The following is a 21,196-nucleotide window of genomic DNA, read 5'->3' on the forward strand; positions in this document are numbered from 1 at the left end:
GCAAAACAAGGGTTTGATTCCCATCCAGCTGGAAGAAATGAACGTTGACATGCTAACAGGAAGTCCAGTCCAGGAGCATCTGTACCAATCAGTCACCAGTTAGACTGAAACCAGAGACACATGGAGAACATGCAATCTCCAGCTCAGATTGACTGGATGTTTAATGTTTGAGCCGTGCGGCGGCAGAGCAAACCACTGTGTGACCGTGCCAGCAGCAGTGCTGTGAGCAGATCAGGGTAATCGCCACCGGCAGCAGTTTCCAAAGTTTTTTCTTGGCAGGTTTGTGGTTTGCTCCCCGCTGCTGCTGAGTGGATCGAGTCTGTCTCTGCATGTCGTCGCACTGAGCTGGATTCAGACCATCTGGTGCTGGACTCGCTGTCAGGAAGCGCTCAGCGACTCCGGCTGAACGTCCGGACCGCCTGCAGAACCAGTCAGAGCCTCGTTCACAGCTGTCAACCAGCCGCTGACAAGATTACAGCCAAAAGACACGAGACAGTTTGAAGCGACTGTAGATTCTGATAAATGAAGTTTCTTTGAAGCATTAAAAGTCATGAATGAAGTCTCCACCAACTGTGACAACATAGAGTTACTGAAAATAAAAAAAAAACAAATGTACTGATTAATTTCATCTGATTTATCAGTTAGTTGGAGGAAGATGCTCTATAATCTGTTTTGTTGAAAAGCACAAATTTCTGAACGAACGACGAGAAGAATCGGCAGAAGAAACAAACGCAGCAGAGCTGAACTACCAACATGCAGACAGCCCAGAGAGGCTAACAGCATGCTAATGCTAATCACAGCTGCTGTAAATAATGACGATATCTTTACAGTGGAATATGTTTAATGTTCTGTCTGTTCAGCATTAATGAGTCTTCTCCTCCCTGAACATTGAAAACAAATGCTTCAGAAAACATCTGAGGATCAATAAATCGGCAGTGAGGAAGATGGAGACGGGTGATCGTTCTGCAGCTTTTCGGTAGTTTCTTCCCAACACGCAGACCGAAGCAGACGTTTTTCTTTTATGATCATGTAGAACTGCTGATGCTACTCAGAGCTCCTGTGGACCGATGCTGATGTTCCGACAGCGGGACTCGAGCTGTCCAGACCCCTTCAAGTTCGCCCTGCGTTCCATTTCATTCTGGGTTGATGTGTTTGGGCTGAACTCGGTTCTCCTCCTGGTTCCTTGCAGGAAGTCCCGTCTGGTTCTACATGCAAGTGGCTCCCATCAGGAACGAGAACGACAAAGTGGTTCTGTTCCTCTGCACCTTTAAGGACATCACCCTCTTCAAGCAGCCCATCGAGGACGAGACCACCAAAGGTGAGTCGCGCCGCCGGGGGTCAGCTCCACTGAAGGTCACCCGGTTCGATACCTTCACTTAGTGAAGGGTTTAAATCTGTGTGTCTTCTGCATCGTGGTGATGACTAAAAAGTTTTATCAGAGCCAGTAGTTTTCTGGATGGCCAACAGAAGCGGGCCCAGGATAGAGCCTTGAGGAACTCCACATGGAATCACCACGTCACACAGAGGGATTTAAACCGCTTGAGAGTTGCTTCAGAGATCTCCACCTCATATTTTAGTTTTCCTCGCCTCATCAACAGTTTGAAAGCAGCTCTACAATGAAATAAACCAAACCTGAGACTCTCCTCGACTGAAATGCACCGAAAAAGCTGTAAAAGGCAAAAAAAAAAAAACACGTACAGACAGTTTTTTCAACAATCTCAGAGTTAAAAGCCAGAAACTGTGGTCGTCTTCACTTGTTTGCAACGTCACAGTGGAGTTTTATTCTGCACTTACAGCAGGAAGGCCCTGATACAGGATCTGACATGTGACGAAAATCTGCGAGCTGGAACCAAATTAAAAGATGAACTGGACGCCCCGGAGTGTAGCCGGATGGCAGGACGCTCTGATTGGATGTATAATTACATTTCTTCACCCTCCTCCTCACTCGACGTTTTTTTTTTCTTTCTCTTGTCATCTTCTTAGATACCTTCATCTTTTCATCTCTGGCTTTCATATTCACCTAATTTATCATGTTCTTTTAAGACCCAGTTTTATCTCCTCGTTTACTTATCAATATAATGATGCAGTTTTTGTCTTTTTGCGCTTCTTTGTTCTTCGCTCTTATTTGCAATACTTCTCCGTTCATCAGTCAGTCCGTCCGTCCGTCCGTCCGTCTTCTGAAGTGATCCCGTCTGACTCTTTGAAGGCGGCTTCTAACCTGGACAAGTCATCTGTCCATCACAGAGCAGACACACACACACCGACCTACGAGTTAGACTGAAGGAAGAAAAAAAATCTGTTCTGTCGTGGAGAGGAACCCCACAGAGCTGATTGGTGGCTGTGACGTCATTACTTGTAAAAATGATTTCTGCATGTGGACGTGTGGAAGCTGATCCACTGAAAGGTCACACTCTGTATGGACTAATTTTATGGAATTAGTCAGATCAGGACTGGGACCGGGACCAGGAGAATCTGGACTGGGAGTCATGACACTTTGTGTGAAAACATTGATCTGATTGTCGTCTACTGAGCGTGTGCAGAACGACTGCGGCTGTTTCCAGTCACTCTGAGCGCCGCTGTCATGTAAGCGACCGCCCAAATCGCGGTGAAGGTTTTCTGTTTTCTGTTGAAAACATGGTGCGAATGAGGAATGATCACATTAGCATTTATTAATATCAACATCAGGAGTTCATGCTTCTTTCATTTCTAGCACACACTGAGTGTGGTCACAGGATGTTTTTAGTTCAGAACTGGTTTATTCTGAGTTAAATAATTCTGAATTCTGTTCCTGAGGTTGGTGTTGACATGGGAAAAATGAAGGATTAAATCCTCTTTAACGCCAGGGGCTGTGAAGCGTTCTGGTTGGACAGGCAGCGTCCATGACGCAGTGACGTCTGCCGGAAGTAAACAAAGTGTTTCGGCGGCGAATTTTCTCTTTTTCTTTCTCAATTAACTTTGATGCTGCAGCGTCGAAAATGTCTGCCCTGTTCTGCTCCCGTCCATCTGCTCTATTCAGAAAATCCATTTCTTCTGAGGCTCCCGTTAAATAAATCATCTCCGTACAAGTCAAACCGCCGGCTTCCATCTGGGAATATCACGCCATGGCGACGGACGAGCAGAACAGAGCCACCGGAATAAAGTCGCCTAATTTCCATATAATTCTCTGAAGGAGAATAAACCGATCGATTTATTTGGATTTAAATTACATTCTGAACGTTTTCAGCTGCTTTCATGGTCATTTTAGAGCAGAATTAAACTGGAATAGAAAGTCCCACGAAAACACACCAGCTGTGATTCATAACAACGGAACTCTTGATCTGGCTCCCCACAGCTGTTACACCGTCTCTCTATTCCTAATCTCTGAATCTCTTGTGTTGCTCTTTTTTTTTTTTTTTTTTTTTTTTTTTGCTGAGCTTTGACTTTGTGACAGATCATCTCGGACGTTGTACCTTTCTTTTTTTCCTGTCCTCTTGTCTTTTAACGCCGTGCTCTGGGTGTGAAAAGGCAGAACTTTGCTTGCTGGGTGCGAAGCGGTGAGTGGAGTTGGGTTTTCCCGCTCTGTGGGAGCGTCTCCGGCTGTCGGCTCGTGTTGGAGGAAGTGGTGATGCTGTCGGGAGACGTGGGCGGCGGCAGTGGCGGCGGCGTCCTCTGCTCGCTGACTGATGCACAGTGTCAGCTGGTTTCCTCGGGAGTCGATCCCGGCGCCGCTCAGCGGGTGTGTTTGCCCTTTTGACAAGGATGGAGCCCGCTCCACCTTCCTCCCCCTTTAATGTACACGCTCATGTAAACACGTGCCGCCATGTTTCCCCGTCTGCTCCGAGCTGTCGTGTGATGGGTGTGTGTTGGTTGCGTGTTGCGCCGCACGTGAACGACACGGCTCGGCTCCAGAACCCTCCTGAAGCGACGCGCTCCGCAGCCTCGCCTGCACTTCGGGTTTGGCTGTTCACTGGATCGTCACGAGGGCTCGTCTCCATGGTGACAAGAGGTCCAGGTCAGAGGTCACAGAGAGAAAAGACTGACCCTGCAGAGACCTGTTCATGTTCTGATTGATCTGAGGGTCAAACATCTCACACTTCTCCTTCCTTCCTCCCATTCAGTCTCATTTCTTCTTTTACTGCTTCCTCACTTTGTTTCTTCATCCTTGTTTTATTTTGTTCATTCCTCTAGGGCTGGGCGATATGGCCTAAAATTTATATCACGTTATAATTTGAAACTTACACGGTAGACGGTATATGTCACTGTATAATTTGATATATAAATTTCAGCATACCAGTCTTTTAATGGTTACCATAGCACATGGTGAAAGCATGGGAGCAGGAAGTAGTTTTTAAACTATTAAATGACATAAGTCAAGGTACTTTGAATCCAAACCAAGGCACGATTATAGATCAGGGGTCGGCAACTTGATTTGGCATCGTGCCAATTTCTTTTTTTGAGTGATCCCCGTTTGTCGGTGGCTAACAGCTAAGCTAACAGCTGACTGAGGCACCACTATCAGCAGCTACTCTTACGAAGTGTCCCTGAAGGCAGCAGGAGCTGCAGGGCTCAGGTTGTTCACTGACGCAGAGGATTTCAGGTGTTTCACAGGTAAAGAGGGCGGTTCAGGAGGAGCTGGATGCTGACAGGTTGATGGACGGTGTTACTGCCTGAGCGAAGCAGCGATCGCTGTTGTTGTTGTGTACTTCTTCTTCAGGGAACCGGGCATGTAAAAAGTTGCATTACTGCCACCCAGACGACGTAATGTGCTATCGCGGTTGGGCGGTATGACCAAAATCCCTACCTTGGGCCAAATTTATATCACATACGGTTTATATCGCCCACCCCTACATTCCTCCCTTTGCTGCTTCGATCGTTCATCCACTGCTTAATTTTTTTCCTTCCTTTTTTCTGTTTTCTTTCCATCCTTATTTCTTATCTTTGACTGCTCCCTTCCTCTCTTCACCCTTCCATCCATCCATCCTTCTGTCCGTCTTTTCTTCCTTCCTTTCTGAAAGTTTCTGTCTGAATCAGGTCTGATTGTTTTGCACTCAGCAGTTTTCTGGTCTGCCGGAGGAGACGATTAAAAAAACAAACAAAAAAAAAAAAATCCAGCATGGAGAATAAATCATTGAAGTGTTAAAACTCGATCAGTGAACAGATTCTTTCCACTGTGTTATAAGCTGACGACGAGCCTCTGTGAGGAACCGCGCCACAAACAAACCGTCCATTAGCCGGATGGCGTTCAAATCAGTGCTCAGTGAGTCACAGATGCCCTGAAGCAGAATCCTGCTGGAAACCAGCCTCAGCTGGATGCTTGAGAGACTGACGGTCCGGGTCGGTCCGGCCCGGTCAGGTCCGGGTCGGCTGCAGCCCGGATCGAACCCGCTCTGTGGCGAGGCCCAGCGGGAGAGGCGGTTGGTCGTGAAGGGAGACCGGCCGCCGCCGGCGTTCGTGCTGCGGAGCGGAGCTGGCTCCGGGCTCGGTCTGGAGCCGCTCCCACGGCTCGCCACGCCACAGCTCGTCAGCGTCAGACCCGGTCTGCTCCCCGTGCCCACCCTGCACCAGCAAGCAGTACAGTACATCTAAAATGCATTATCTGTCCTCCTCCTGCCTCAGAACACGCTCCAGTTCCTCTGGTTCCATTCAGCGTTTCTCCAAACCAGACGCAGCACAATGTTCATGGGACGAGCAGCTCCAGGTTTAATCAGAAGACAAAAAATGAAAGAAACAGCCTTCATGAAAAGAATACGGCACTGTGCGAATGATGAGAGCATCACAGGTTGAACATGAAAAAAATCAAATCCATCTGTCATGATTCTGCAGCAAACAGGAGTTTAGAGAGATCATAACTGAAGACAAAGCTTGTGAATTGTGTGAATAAATCTTAATATCCTGGAAAGTAAAAATCTGTCTCCTCTGCTTCACCTCTTTCCATCTCATAACACAGGGATTAGAGCAACAACATATCTGTGAGCCTGAAAAGTTCTGCAGGGTTAGAGACTGACCTGAACACCTTGTCTCAACATTATCCAACTTCAACTCAGTCACAGTTGGCAAATAACTCGTACACTATTGGATCATTTTTCAGCTGATGATATTCCCTATAGGAAGCATGTTTAATGTGAAAAGTATAGGTCCTAAATCAGAACTCTGTGGAACTCCATGTTTAATAGTAACCTGAGCTGAAGATCCATTGTTAACATTAACGTGGTGGAACCTGTCTGCTAAATATGATTGAAATGAGTTTAATGCTGAACCTTTAATCCCAGTAATATATTCTAGTCTCTGTAGTAGGACGTCATGATCTACAGTATCAAATGAGGCACTGAGATCTAACAGGACCAGAACAGTGACGATCATGAGTAACTTTTACCAGAGCTGTCTCTGTGCTGTGTTGAGCTCTGGAACCTGACTGACAAGACTCCCATACGTCGTGATATAAATGGTCACAAAGCTGACTTGCAACAACTTTCTCTGGGATTTTAGAAATTAAAGGAAGATTGGACATTGGCCTGTAGCTTGTCAGAACACCTGGATCAAGGGTGGGCTTTTCGAGGAGAGGTTTAATAACGGCAACCTTAAAGGCCTGTGGAACATAACCTAATGATACGTTGATCTGATCTAGTATTGATGTACTGATCAGGGGGGAAATGTGTTTTAACAGTCTAGTTGGGATTGGATCCAATGTAGAAGAAGATGTTTGCAGTTCAGAGATCTTCTTCTTCTTCTTTGGAGCAGTTGGCGATCAACAACTTAGGTGCACAGCGCCACCTACTGTGTCTCTTGGTGAATGTACTTCAGTTTACATCCTAATCACCGTATTCACTTCAGAGATCTGTAAAACCGCAACAGCATGCATTTTGCGACACCGGGCTGTGGTGGAGGAGTGGCGTGAGCGGACCATGAGGAAATATTGGTGAAACGAATGAGTTTTTGGACGATTAAAGCCGTTTTGGGAACCGGCGCCACACATGCCCCATTAGCTAACAGTAAACGGATGTCTGCAGCTCGATTTTGGATCTGAATTTCTCCCGGACCTCTTTAGTTTTTGCACCAATTATTTTAATGTTTGCAGTTGTTTGTGATACCATGCAGCTATCCACCATTTCAAGGAACTTTAACAAGCAACTAGTTATTTATTTATTTTATTTTTTTCAGTTTCATATTAAAACTGCATCTCTAAAGAATGTTTGGTACAAAATTTCAGTAACTTCTACCTGAAGGTCGTCAACCCTAACCTGACTTTTCCTCTAGTCATCTAAAAACAGGCTCGTTAAATTAAGTGGTGAAATTTTGCGTCTCACTCCGTTCACCCTGTTTTTTTCCCTGCTCTGCTGATCGACTCCACCGGCTTTGTGTGAATGATTGTGGACGCCCCACGAGGCGTGCATGTGAAAGGAAGAGAGATTAGCGTTCGCTCTGTCCTCGTCGCACTGGAGCGGCGTGCGGCGTTTTGTTCACTGGAGCATTTCGGATTGAATGCTGCGTGCACGACTGATTGTTATCAAACTGAGAGCAGCGACAGTAGATCGGGCTCGGTTTGTCCGTGACGTGGAATAAAACCAAGGGAAGTGAAGCATGTGGTGGAGACGAAGTAGTGGAGTGTGGATGTTGTTGTTTGGCAGAGTGGCTGTGTGGAGTTTTTGCTTCATCAGCACCTGTTAAGGCTTCACAGATGGCTGCTGCCTCCAGCCGCAGGCGAGACAGCGTTCCGGGTGGAGATCAGATCAGAATGAGTGACGAGTACACGACTGCCCGGGGCGCTAAACTCAACTTTTAGGATTGGATCGTTTCATTCGGCACAGTTTGAGCTGGTGCCGTCGCTGTTAATCTCACCGTCATCCAGAGTGTTTTTAACACTTCTCTTTCCATTGTCATTCGTCTTTTTGGAGAAACTAATGAGCTTCTGTTGGATTTGGATGCTTTTTTTCAGTCCAGAAATAAAACCCAGCATTCGAGCAGGAGGCTTGATTAACTGTCTGTGTTGGGAAACTCTACATGTAAAACAAAGTCGTGCTTTAGTGTGTTTGTGCAGCTTTGAGCCAAGACGTCTTCAAATCATTCCGTCCACTAATGAGACGGGAGGGTTTTTAACATTCGCTGCAGCACTTCTAAGTAATGTTCTATTTAAGGACATGGAGCCATCTGTGAGGAAGTTTTTCTTTCCATTATCATAAACATACGGTCTTCCAGGGTACTGTGTTTGGCACCGACGCCTCACTGCTATTATAGTATTGAAAAGAGTATTTTATGTTCTGGAAACAGCTTTTGTTGATGATTTGCTTTCATTTATCTCGGAGTGACTGGATGGAGGGCTGAGTGTCTCACTCGGTACCGAGTGAGACACTCAGCCCTCCATCCAGTCACACTCGTTCAGTGCTGGTTGCTTAAAGAATGTTTAGCTCGTTGTTGTAAGACTGTCTGTGATGTTGTGGTTCCTGCGAGAGCGGCCGGCTGAGTGCCAGAAGAGCGTCTCGTAGCTGCTGTGACAGCGTTTTCAACAAGGGTGTTTAAACATGAGGCACATGGACCGAAACCAGCCTACAAGAGCCTCCAATCCGGCCAAACCACCAAGAAAATGGTAAAAATTTACCACAGAACATTGATTTAAAAACAATAAATTTCTAAAGCGTAGCAGCCTCAATACAACACTGAGACTCGAGGTGAGATATCAGAAGAGATGCTGCCATTAAAGCTAGCAAACTAGCATTAGCCTCAAAGCCATGCTTTTAAAGTAAAAAAACACCCATAATGCAAGGTGAGGTTCCTCAGGAGTGTGTGTGTTGGGCTTGGTGCATAGTGCAGCTCTTCAGGAGTGCGCGTCCTGGTGTGTGATGCTGTTCTTCAGGAGTGTGCTGCAGTGTTCTGACACTGTCTTCCTTCATGCTTCCAGTGTTTTCCTGCTGATGGCAGGATGTGGAGCTGCAGCGTTGGGAACTCTCACAGGATAAACTCTCGTTTGCCCCCGACTGCGTGCGTCTCCGTGGCGATGCCAGACGTCCGGCGTGGCCTTTCTCTGACGATATGAAAAGCTGTTTTTAAGAGCGTTTGAGGTGTTTCCAGCTGGCTTCGTGAGTACACATCCAATCAGGAGTGCGTGACGGGGGTGGGGGGGGGGGGTTCCTCTGCGACGCGGTGCGTCTGCCGGGAGATAAATGGCTGACTCGGCTATAAATGGGCTGCGTTTCATGAGCTGCAGTTAGTTTTGAAGCCGTCCTCTGTGTGGAGCTGATCAGAATCGCGTGCCACTTCTGCCGCCGTGTTATTTTTATCCACCGCCGTTTACTTCCTCCCGTTTTTATCCCACTTCCTTTGTGCTCCGGTCTGATAAACGTGTTGCGTCTCTGAGGCGAACAGGAGCTGGAGCTCGACAATTAGCGGAGGAGAGGAGCGTTTATTTAGGTGTCCTGCAGAGGTTGGCGTTGCAAGGCCCTTTGTCCCGCTGTGGCAGGAGGTGCAGAGGACGTCTGCAGCTTGTCAGTGTTTACATTAATGCCGCCCGGACAAACTCCTCCGGCTGGCTCTGTGATGAAAGTCGGCCCGCTCGTGAAAGGAGCGTGTCGGCTTCTTTCTCTGCCGACGGTCGGCTTTTATTCTGCAACACTTTAATGTGAGGCTCCGCTCTGCGGAGCGGCACGCCGTGAATTATGTAGCCGCTGTACGACGAGCAGCAGAAGCACTTAAGACATTCACTGAAAAGAAGTAAACAAGGCTGCTGCATCCATCCATCCATCCATCTTTGTCTTTTGTTCTTCATCTTAATTCCTCCCTGTCACTCTGGATCTCTTGTTCTGTATCCTTCTCTCTGTTTCATGTCAGGCAAACTCGGGCCTTGCACACCATAGTAGATGGTTCTTCTGCACATGCTCAGTAGATGGGGACAGTGTTAAGGTTTGGAGTGTGTTGTTCTCTTCAGCCGGTATGTGTGTGTGTGGTTTCGTTACAGAACAAACAGCACCAACTCATAGCCTGTCATGCTAACTCACTGACACCTGAACGTTGTGCAAACCAGGCCACAGCTTCATTCTGGGTTCCAGATCCTTTTCAACAGCCAACAATTTGCTGAAGCATCGTCTGCATGGTCGCTCCTGTGACGAAGTCGCCTCGGAAAAATGTGTCCATCGAGCTCTGTCATCAGTGCAGACCTCAGAAGTATCGGCTTGTAGAAAGTCACATGAAAGAATCCAGTGAAGCTCCAGAGCAGCGGTTTTCCCTCCAGGGAGAAGTGATTGGCTTTCAGTGCTGAGAATAAACCGGCCGCTGCCTTGTTCTCCGTCCCGTTATGGGCTGTTTTCACAGGGCTGCGCCGGGAAATGAGGGCTGAATTATCATTCATTCAAACAGCGGGGATGTGAGGGGGGGGGGGGCAGGATCACATGGCTGCGGGCCGCCGGGTTAAAAGCTCTTTCAAAGTCCACTTTTTATTGGTAATGGTCCCCCTCAAAGGGCCGGGTCGATGGCGATGAGCGCCGTGCCTCTGCTGCGCCGCTCGCCGCTCTTTGAAGCATTTGATTTTATTTTTAGAGCCGTGCGGCCGGAGCTCCCGGCCCCCCCAGACCGGGGACGGGCCGGCGTTATCGACCTCAGGAGGCCGCCACGAGAACACCAGCAGGAATTCTGTAGATGTGATCAGTAACAGGACACGACGGCGTTTCAGTGAGTTTCACAACGAAGCATTAGTCTTCAGAGACACACGTCAAACATTTATTCTTAATTCCAATTAGCTTATTTAAGTGTCATGGTAAAGACTTGCTCTCACTTTTTACAGTTAATTATAATACTTTTTCAAAAAAGCTCCACATTTGGACCTCAGTCATATTTAAATTTTTTACCTTCATTTTGCTTTTTTGCCCTTCTCTCTTTTCCATTCCTCTTTCCTACGTTTTTTCCCCCACATTGTTTCTGTTTGATAAAACACAAAACTTTTAACTTTACTGCTGTGTTGCAGTTTTACTCGCGTCCGTTTCATATTTTATGGAACTTTTTAATTTAGTTTCGCCTTTTTATGTGTTTTGATACAGAAATCCTAACTCTGCTCTATAATTAAACTTATAATTACCTCATTATTATTTTGGTTTTTGACCTTTTGAAAGCATTCGTGCATGTGTGCACGCGCGTGTGTGTAAATGTCTTCTATGTTTTTGTGTTGGATGTTCTCCTGTTTTATTATGTGCTGCTCATGAGCCGTTCAGATCTCCAACAGTTTGCACTCATTACAAAGTAACCCAGTGCTACAGGAGGCGTAAGAGCGATGAACGTCCAGGGAGAACATGCAGACTGCGCACAGAGCTGTGTGAAGGCGGGACGCTCCGAGGCCTTTGTGGCTCCGGGTTCCGGTTTCGGCGCCTCCTGACGGCGGGCACGTGCAGCATGTTGCGCTCTGCTGCTCTGTTTGGAGGTCACAGGACACTGGACACCCTCAGAGGGAGAAACCCTGCAGCCGCACGCATTCAGGCACATTCAAGGACACCTTCTGCAGAGCGGCTCTGGAAGCTCTCCGGCCCACCAGCGCCTCGCACTCCTCCTTCCTCCTGGATTGTTTTTCACTCCTCGGCTTGGAGGAATCCGGAGGAAATGTGGATTGTCACGCTTTGAAGCACCTAAATTAAGATAAATGTGAAATAAAATAAAATAGTAATAATGTTCGTCTCTTCTTTGCAGGTTGGACGAAGTTTGCGCGGCTCACTCGAGCGCTCACCAACAACCGCAACACACTCCAGCAGCTGGCACCCATCGGAAAGCATGAAGTCAGCCACAAGCAGTCCAGACTGGCAGAGGTGAGCGCGCGCGCACACACACACACACACACACACAGTGAACTCTTCGTTGGTGAATGAGCAAACAGCAGTGATATCTCTATCATACCTGGAAGGTGTATCTGGAAGCTGCTGCTGCTGCTGCTGCAGGCTCACACTCCTCCAAACACTCCTGGAAGCCGCTGCAGGCTCACACTCCTCCAAACGCTCCACCACAGCAGCTCTTTGCATTATTTCTGCACAAATAAACCCTCGTATGAAATATTAACGGCCACATTCAGACCATTTTCCTAAAGTGGAAGCCACTCTCCTGTGCCTGCAGTAGCGCACAGGACCACGCCCTGAGCCTGAGCATCGGGCTCCTCCTCCTCCTCCTCCTCCTCCTCCTCCTCCATCCCTCGCCTCCTTCCACTTCCACTCACATGCCAGCTTCCTCTCCCCCTGGCTGTGCTTGCTGGGCACGGCGAGCTGCGTTGCTGCTGCTGTCATTAATATTTCATGCCCGGTGCAGAGACAGGAGCCGGGCGGCGTGGCCACTCTCCATGATTGTGATTTGCTGCTAGAAAATTTAGAAAATGGATTTTGGGATGGAGGAAGGAGGGAAAAACAAGGTTGCTCGTGTCTTATTTTGTCGAAGTTCACCCGCCTCTTTTATTCTTTGGGGGTTGGCGTAATCAGAGTTTGTTTGAGATTCCTGCCTGCTTTTAGTGCACGAGGAGAGAAGATGTGGAGGGTTTTGGTTTTAGTGTTTCCTCCGGGGTGCCTCAGAGGTGAAGGACGGTGAGCAGGGGGCAAACGGGGGACGAAAGGAGCAGTGAACGCATGAAAGTGAAGTATGATCAAGATCAGCAGTTGGAGGAAACATTCAGAAGGAGTGTGAGAGGCGAGTGCTCCTCCTTCCTATTTTCTGGGCACGCGCCCCCATAAAGTCCTGAGCTCTATAGAAACTGCAGGTGAAGCATCTGCAGCGCAGCCTGGAAGACACGGCTGGTGTGTTGGGCTCGCAGGAACACGTGTTTTTAGCTTTCTGAACAGGTTTGATTTGCAGCTCGGATGGAAAAGGACTCGTGAATGTGGCTGATCGCCGCCTCGAGCTGCTGGAACGATGCTGAAGGCTCCTCGTATCTCCGCCTCACTGTTTGTAGCGTCAGCTGGTGCAGTTGTAGCTTCCGCGGGGGTGCAGATTGTCTTCCAGTCCCACTCCTGGTGATTCCGTCTCCCTGTCAGTGTGCTGAAGTGTCGTCTGGTCAAGAAGCTGAACCACGAGCTGCAGCCGCTTGCTTTGGTGTGCATCAGTGAGTGCTTCACCACTGCACGACTGAGTGAATATGACTATCAGTCAGTTAGAAATGGTGGTGATGTAAACATGGTGGTGGTACAGTGAGGGAAATTCCACATGCATGGGTAGAACATGCAGCTATGAAGAAAGAAAGCCTACACACCTGTGTTCAGCTGTGAAAGGGAAACTAGCCGCTAATGCTAATCATAGTTACAGTGGATATAAGCTAATGCTACTAACAGTGTGCTGCTGTTCAGGACTAATGAGGCGCTCGTCGTCCAGTAAACAGGAGTTCAGTTCGATAGTAACCTTATGAACGCTCTTGCCATGGCTAACAGGAGGCTTGTGAGAGAGACAGCAGCTCTGCAGTGCGACAGCTGTTTTAAAAAGTTACAGATTTCTAAGCGGTAATCACTGACTAGCACACAGTGCTAGTTCAAGCTTCATGTTTCTTAACAGTCCAGGTGAAAAATCAGATTTTATTTATGCTTTCGGTTCAGTAAAGTTTTGCATTTCCTCATTAATGTTTTGACAGTGACAAAGATCGTTCAGCAGCTTTCCGATTATCTGTAAATCTTACCATTTATTACAGTTATCAGCGCCGTAGCGTCAGTATTCATGCATGCATTAATGCATTATGAGCGTTAGCATAAACAGAACGAGTCACATTTACAACAGCAGTCATACTAACAGAAGCATTAGCAGCGGACGTGTGTGTGTGTGTGTGTTTGTTGAGGGGTGTATGTGTATTTATTTGGCGTTTTTTTTTTTTTGAAGATGAATAATTATTCACGCATTATGTCTGCGGCTGTCGAGCGTATTACAGTTTATCGCTGCGGCAGATACAAACAGAATAATGTGTTGTATAAATAATGGGTTGAATGGTTAATGTGTGATCTGTGTGTGGCCTGCAGAGGAAATCAAACCGCTGCCTGCTGGATTTAATGCAGCGTCTGTTCTGCAGAGGAGGCTCGGCTCAGCGGGGGGGGGGGTGAACATTATCACTCCGCTCAATATGCTGATGCTTTTTTTCTTCTTCTTTGCCTTTATTTGGTCTCTTTCTCCCTCTCTCCCTCTCTTCTGAAGATTTTCTCATTTTGGATGCTTTTTGTCTCATTTCAGGCTAAATGTATTTATAATGTGATTTGGCTTTACAGAGGAGGTGAACACAGATGGGAAACTTCCCTTCATATCACATAGCACCACGTTGTGAATAAATGTAATCTAAAACTAATTCAAACCAAGTCGAAAAGTAGCTTTAAACTGTAGTGACGGCAAGAAACTGCAAAGGAAAGAAGTACTAATGAAGCACTTGGTTTAAAACTTTCCCAGAACAAGCCAGAAAGCATCAAAAACTGTATCCAAACAATGAAAAATGAGTCCAAAAAACATCTAAAATCAATTTTAAACTCATCCAGAACAAGGCTTATGGGTATTTAAGCCTAAACTCAGGCTAAAACCAGTTCAAGGCAAGTCCAGAACTTCTCTAAATTGTCTTGGTAACCAAGTCCTGACCGTATTCATCTAAAACCAGTTCACAAAGAAGTCTAAAACCAGTTTGACCCAATCTGAACATAGTGTTAGTGTAGTAGAACAAACCGTTCAAACCAAGTGTTGACCAAGTCTTTGAATCTGCTCCAAAACCAAATCCAAAAGTGAATCGAATCCAAAGCCATGTTAAACCAAGCGAAGTCCAGACCGAATCCCAAACTGCTCTCACTTTAGTCTGAAAGCATCTTAAACTCCATCCAGATCAGGTTTTAATGTCCTCTAAACCTGCTCCAGAACAAATGTTTCCTTCTTGAGCTTTGGTTCAAACATGAGCGATCATCTTAAGTTGAACTCAGAGATTGACTCAAATTTCCCTCATTTCATCAGCAAGTAGGTTTTTAGTTGGAATCAGAACTAGGATGGAACATTTTCCTGCTCAACATGTCAGCATAACATGCAGATCTATCTGCAGGGAATCTGAATGCATGCAGAAAATTAGCATTTAAAAGTAAAAAGTGAGCACATATATACACATAATTCAGGTTTTCAACTGATTACAGTGAGATACTCATGGGGCTGGAATATTCCCAGGAGACATGGAGATTTGATGCATTTCTTTTGAAAAATCTCTTTCTTTGCTTTGTTTGGTCTCCAGGTTCTGCAGCTCAACTCCGACATCCTCCCACAGTACAAGCAGGAGGCGCCCAAGACCCCCCCTCACATAATCCTTCACTACTGCACCTTCAAGACCACCTGGGACTGGGTCATCCTCATCCTCACCTTCTACACGGCCATCATGGTGCCCTACAACGTCTCCTTCAAGACCAAGCAGAACAACATCGTGTGGCTGGTGCTGGACAGCGTGGTGGACGTCATCTTCCTGGTGGACATCGTGCTCAACTTCCACACCACCTTCGTGGGGCCGGGCGGAGAGGTGATCTCCGACCCCAAGCTCATCCGCATGAACTACCTGAAGACGTGGTTCGTCATCGACCTGCTGTCCTGTCTGCCCTACGACATCATCAACGCCTTCGAGAACGTGGACGAGGTACGAGCGCCGGCTTTTCGAGTCTTTCTTGGTCGTGTGGAGAGTTTGTTGTTGGAGCAGAGATAAAGGCTGCTCATGAGGTCTCAACTTGTCTAGTAAGAATGAACATTTTCAAAATCTTGGTGTTGTCATTGACTCTCTCTGACTCTTCAGGTCTTGGTTTTGCCTTGGGCTTGGGATGCTGTGGTCTTGGACTTGACTTGGTCTCGGCCCATCAATATTTGGGTGTTGCCTTGGCCTCAGCCCCTTAATGTCTTTGTCTTGGTCTAGACTTGGTTTCAGCTCATTGAACTCTTGGTCTTGGGATACTCTGGTCATTGTCTTGTCTTGGCCTCAACCTTTTAATGTCTTGTCTTGGTCTTTGGAACCTCTGGTCTTTGTCTAGACTTGGCCTTGGCTCTTTCAAGTCTTGATCTTTTCCTGGTCTTGGGATAATCTGGTCTTTGTATTTACTGGGCCTCTTAAAATCTTGATCTTGGGATGCTCTGATCTTGGTCTAGACTTGGTTTTGGGTTCACCGTCTTTGAGTACACCACCTTTAGAATTAGCTGAATCATCAACACTTCAGTGGACTTGTTACCTCGAACGAGCTAAACTGCATATCCGAATATTTGGTCGCCATGATGGCATTCGGTGAATAATTTTGCGATCCGGATCCCCCCCCCCCCCCCCCCCCCCCCCCCCCCCACACACACACACACACACGCACACGGTGCGCGTTCCATACATGCACCGAATCATGCACGAAGCATTTCCGTTGCTCCAGACAGTTTATCTACCCCTTCATTACAAATTATTTACAGCAAGTGTGCCACATGCATTATTAGTCTGTTATCGTTTAGTATCAAAGTTTATTTAGCCTTTTCTTTTCTGTTTTCTGAATCGTGGGGCGGCGCCCGAGCGACTAGTTACTTTTGCTTAGTGCTGCGCGGTTATCGCAATCGCAATGTCAGCATGTGCAATTACGAATTACGTAATCGCAAAAGGGGTGCGATTGTGCAATTTTTAAAAAAAGTGTAAAAAAAAAAAACCCCTAACCCTGAGAGAGAGCAGATGTCTGCACTCGCTAACAGGGCAGCTGGAGCACAATTGTTTGGGTGTGTTTGTGCATTTTCACAGCGTGTCCCGACGTCGTGCGGGGTTTGTTCGCTGCGTTTCATTGGTCAGGTCGGCACAGGGTGCGCTCGCGAACAACACCAGCGTATTCAGGAGAGGTGGGAGCCGTAATGGCGGACGCAGAGCCTAGCGGCTCCGGGAGTGACGCTAAAAACTCAGGAGCTTTTTTTCTTTCATGTTGTGATTTTTTTTTAATAATTGAAGTTATATAAACCGGAGTTTAAAAAATAAAACGGGACAATGAGCAAATTTGACAGTTTGGTTATTTTTAAGCAATTATTTGAATTTACAGGGGAAAAATACATACCATGATATATACCGTTACCGTGATATGAAATTTCTGATACCGTGATATAAGATTTTGTTCATAGCGCCCAACCCTCTCTGTGGTAAAGTTTTGTGTTGTCATTCCAGTGTATGTATCACACAGAAGATACTTCACACTGTTTTCAGTTTATAGAGATGTGCCTTTTTAGTTTGTACAATGCATAATTGTGCTATTTTGAATAAAAAAAAAGGAAACAGTACTGTTGTGCTGGACACTGTTGTTTGTATACAGTAAGTTTGGATGTTTTGAGAATTATTTCACAATTAAAATCCTCAGTAATCCATCCCTGCTTTCTCTTTGATTTGTTCCCCGTGATAACCAAGCGAGTCTTGTAGACTCATGATGAACCAACTTGTTTTATTTAATCGCAAGCACAATCGCAATCGCAATATTGTCCACCTTTTCCCCAAATCGTGCAGCACTGCTTTCACTTCTGTCGGAAGACCTTGTCATCCCTCCAGACAGAGTCTGCTCTCTCTGTTCACCAGTTTTTCACTCTCTGGAAGTCTTTGTAGACGGAGTTTCAGCCTGGTAGCTTCACAGACTCATTTTTCAAAGTAGCGTCTGTTGTGTTTTGTTTGCTGCGGCACTCTGGCGCATGCACATACCGGTGACTCCCCGGCGCGGCTCGCATGCCGAATATTTGGATAATCGTCATTACTTGGGCCCAAATATTCAGAGGGCAAAAACAGCTATTCGGACCAGCCCTAGAGCAAACATTTAGCTTTCATAGCCAAAGCTGTCCCTTTGTTTACTATTTCACTCAACTGCTGTTGACTGGATTAGAAATGAAGAGACTACTCTGGACTGACTCGGTCCTCCTGCTGTGGTTCTATAACTCCACAGTGAACATTATGAACAGAGACTCGGTTCAAAGGGAACCAGCAGTTACTTTCCACATTCATTTGCATTTCTGTTCAGCTGCTGTCACAGGAACAAATGCTCTGTCACTTTCAGCGACGTTTCTTATGACTGTCGTCTTTTGAGCACATTTCAGAGCCCGTGCCTTTTTCTTTTACAGCAATAAAAAAAGTCAAATCAATGCCTCTGGTTCTTTAGCTTTTCCACTGCTCTGTTCACTTCTGCTGAAGTGAAGTGTTTGTGACTGTGGCCACCTCTCACTGTCGCTGGGCCTGAAGGAAGCGTCTCGTCGCAGTCATTAGGACACCTCGTCTGACAGCTGGGACTGTCTCAGTGTCTGACTTGATAGAGTGTAGAGACGTCTGCCTCTGGAATGACAGACACAGAAAAACTGTGTCTGAGTGACACAACACGTCCAATTCAAACGCTGTCGCTCCACTTAGATTAGACTTACTCCGTTTTTGCAATCTGACACAATCTCTGTTTTCCTGTCAACTAAAATAAGTTTATTTTCTTTATTTCTTGAGGTCTCAGGCGTCGGATTTGCTTCATGCGTGTCTCAGACAGTTCCCGAACTGACCTGATCAGGAGATCTTCTTTTGCTAATGACTTTCAGACTTTATATCAGAAACTGTTTATCCGTCTCGTCTCGGTGACTTTTCAGGAAGTTGACTTGACATTTTTCCTGGTTTTAAAGAGTCGCCCCACTGGGTGGAAGTCATTTCCATCTCCGGCAGCCTCCAGATGAGCTCCGGCCAATCTCATCTCATTCTGCAGGCAGCCACGCTTACATTTCACTCATTTGCTCTTATCTGAGTGAGACATCCTGATGGAGGCTGCATGTTGATAACGGCTGTAAATCATGTCAGGCGAGTCGTGCTGTTTTGGGCATGCCTCATTTTTTGGCCTGTTTTTTTTTTTTTTTTTTTTCCTCATCTCTTCGAAGTGTTTTAATTTTTCTCTTTTGAGTTTTCCTCAACATTAAAGTCCTCCGTGACTAAATCTTCAGGGCTTCTAAGTTTCTAACTGTGAGTTTTTGCTGCACAAAGTCACAAAAGTTACGTCTGGAACAGTGTAAAAATAACAGTAATTTAAGAAACTAAACTAATTTCGAATAAAAAAAAATACGCGAAGGAAAAGAACACCCAAATACGTGATGAGTATTCTTGTTAAACTCGTCTGAAAGTGAGTAGTAAGAAGGCAAAAGCTTATTGAATCCTCCCCCATTCCATCTTTGTCAGTTCGATAATTTTGGTGGCTCAATGAGCGGAAAGTCTCCAGTTAAACCACACCCATCACTCAGTGACACGCCATAAACTAAACTAAACACCCCTCTCATCACAGAATCCTGGATCTGGCCAAGATCAGTTCCTTTGAATTCAGTTGCGTTTGAGATTTGTTTGGTCTCCGCAGATAATTTGTTCCATAATTTTACTCCACTTATTGTGACACAGAAACCCCTCAGGGTGGTTCGGACTTCATGAACTTTAAACTGGAGCTCTCCACTCTGATGATAACTTTTTTTCTTTCACAGAACGTTTTTTGAATATTTATGTGGTAATAAATGATTCTTTGCTTCGTTTATTATTTGAATTGTTTTATACTCAACAAGATCCATCACTTTCACAGATTTTGAATGTAGGGGTAATGGATTAGTGTGTTCATGGAAGCCGACCTTGTGAACAATTCTTATTACGTTTTTCTGCAGGATAACAAGTCTTTAATGAATTCACATAATGCTTTTCCCAAATTTCCTCACAGTTTTTTAAATATGGCAAAGTCAGCGCGTTTTATAGAATAAAGAGAGATTTATGGTCCAGTATATCACAAGCTTCGTCCAAGACTGAGATGCTTCTTGATAGTTTGCTCTGAATTTGTTTTATGTGAGATTTCCAGCAAATTTTGTCATCGGTTATTACTCCCAGAAATTTTGTTTTGATTCACGCTCTCTGTTTACTCCCTCTATCTGCAATTTTAAAGGATTATTTATGATATTTTCCAAAAATCATAAATTGTGTTTTTACTTAGATTTAAAGGTAAATTGTTTTTATCAAACCATAATTTAATTTTTTTGAATCTCCACATGAAGCTAACAAAGAATAGAAACTGTGGAATTTTACAGAGAAACCTTGATAAGAACCAACAATTTAAAGCTCCCTTATTATGCTATTTTTCAGTCACGTCATATAGGTCACAGAAGCCCAAAAACATAGTATATAAGTTTGTTTTCCCCAAATTCATCCTCTGTTCGGAGTTTGAGCGGTCTAAAAAGTGGCTCTGAGGAGCCCTGATCAGAACAGCCTGTTTTTCACAGCCTACTTTCCGGGATGCACTTGAACGCATCTGGCCACGCCCACTCTCTCACACACGGTGGGGGCACAGTCAGAGGCACATCCCCTCGACCGTTTCAGTTTCATTTTCAAAAATGTGGTGTAGCAAGACAAGGAGGAAAAAGACAGTTTTCAAATTTGAACGTCTTACTGAGGCTACGGCAACACATACTACTATCAGAAACTCAAGGCATCATATGTCCCTTAATCAGAGCAGCGTTTGTCAATCAGAAACACACAGGGCATTAAAGGACTTTTCCGGGGGCTGAACAAACACTTGTCTGGGGCGGTGTCACCAAGCCGGAGGAGGAGTGATTTTGGTTAATGACGTCAAAAACCAGAGAATTTGCAAACCGCCCGTTTGAGCACAAATTTGCTGAAAGGTGGAGAAAGCAAGAGAAGGAGAGAATAGACTTTTCTTATTTTGGCGGGGTTTGTGGACAGGCTCAGGACGCATATTATTGTTACTAAACCATTGTAAAGTGAATTTTGCATAATATGGGACCTTTAACTAGTTGAGATTCCCCTGGTGGTGTAAGGAGGTATTGCAGGTTGGCCATGTTCAGTTACCTACAGTAATTATTATACAAAAAGTTTTTGAGGTTATTTTAGTATCCATCCATCCATCCATCCATTTTCTACCGCTTATCCGGGGCCGGGTCGCGGGGGCAGCAGTCTCAGCAGGGATGCCCAGACTTCCCTGTCCCCAGACACTTCCTCCAGCTCCTCTGGGAGGATCCCGAGGCGTTCCCAGGCCAGCCGAGAGACATAGTCTCTCCAGCGTGTCCTGGGTCTTCCCCGGGGTCTCCTCCCAGTGGGACATGCCCGGAACACCTCCCGAGGGAGGCGTCCAGGAGGCATCCTAAACAGATGTCCGAGCCACCTCAGCTGGTTCCTCTCGATGTGGAGGAGTAGCGGCTCTACTCCGAGCTCCTCCCTGGTGACTGAGCTCCTCACCCTATCTCTAAGGGAGCGCCCAGCCACCCTACGGAGGAAGCTCATTTCGGC

The 21,196-nt window shown here is 46.0% G+C and overlaps 1 protein-coding gene across 1 annotated transcript in view; it reads left to right on the plus strand.

Moving 5' to 3' along the window:
- kcnh5b (potassium voltage-gated channel, subfamily H (eag-related), member 5b) overlaps positions 1-21,196 on the plus strand; it is a 146,922-nt gene that overhangs the window by 14,085 nt on the left and 111,641 nt on the right. The window contains 3 exon segments of the mRNA XM_030117128.1: positions 1,190-1,318; positions 11,641-11,756; positions 15,161-15,553. Coding sequence (XP_029972988.1) covers positions 1,190-1,318; positions 11,641-11,756; positions 15,161-15,553 — 638 coding nt within the window.

The sequence above is a fragment of the Salarias fasciatus genome, chromosome 19 (genome assembly GCF_902148845.1).
Source record: "Salarias fasciatus chromosome 19, fSalaFa1.1, whole genome shotgun sequence".
Lineage (NCBI taxonomy): Eukaryota > Metazoa > Chordata > Actinopteri > Blenniiformes > Blenniidae > Salarias > Salarias fasciatus.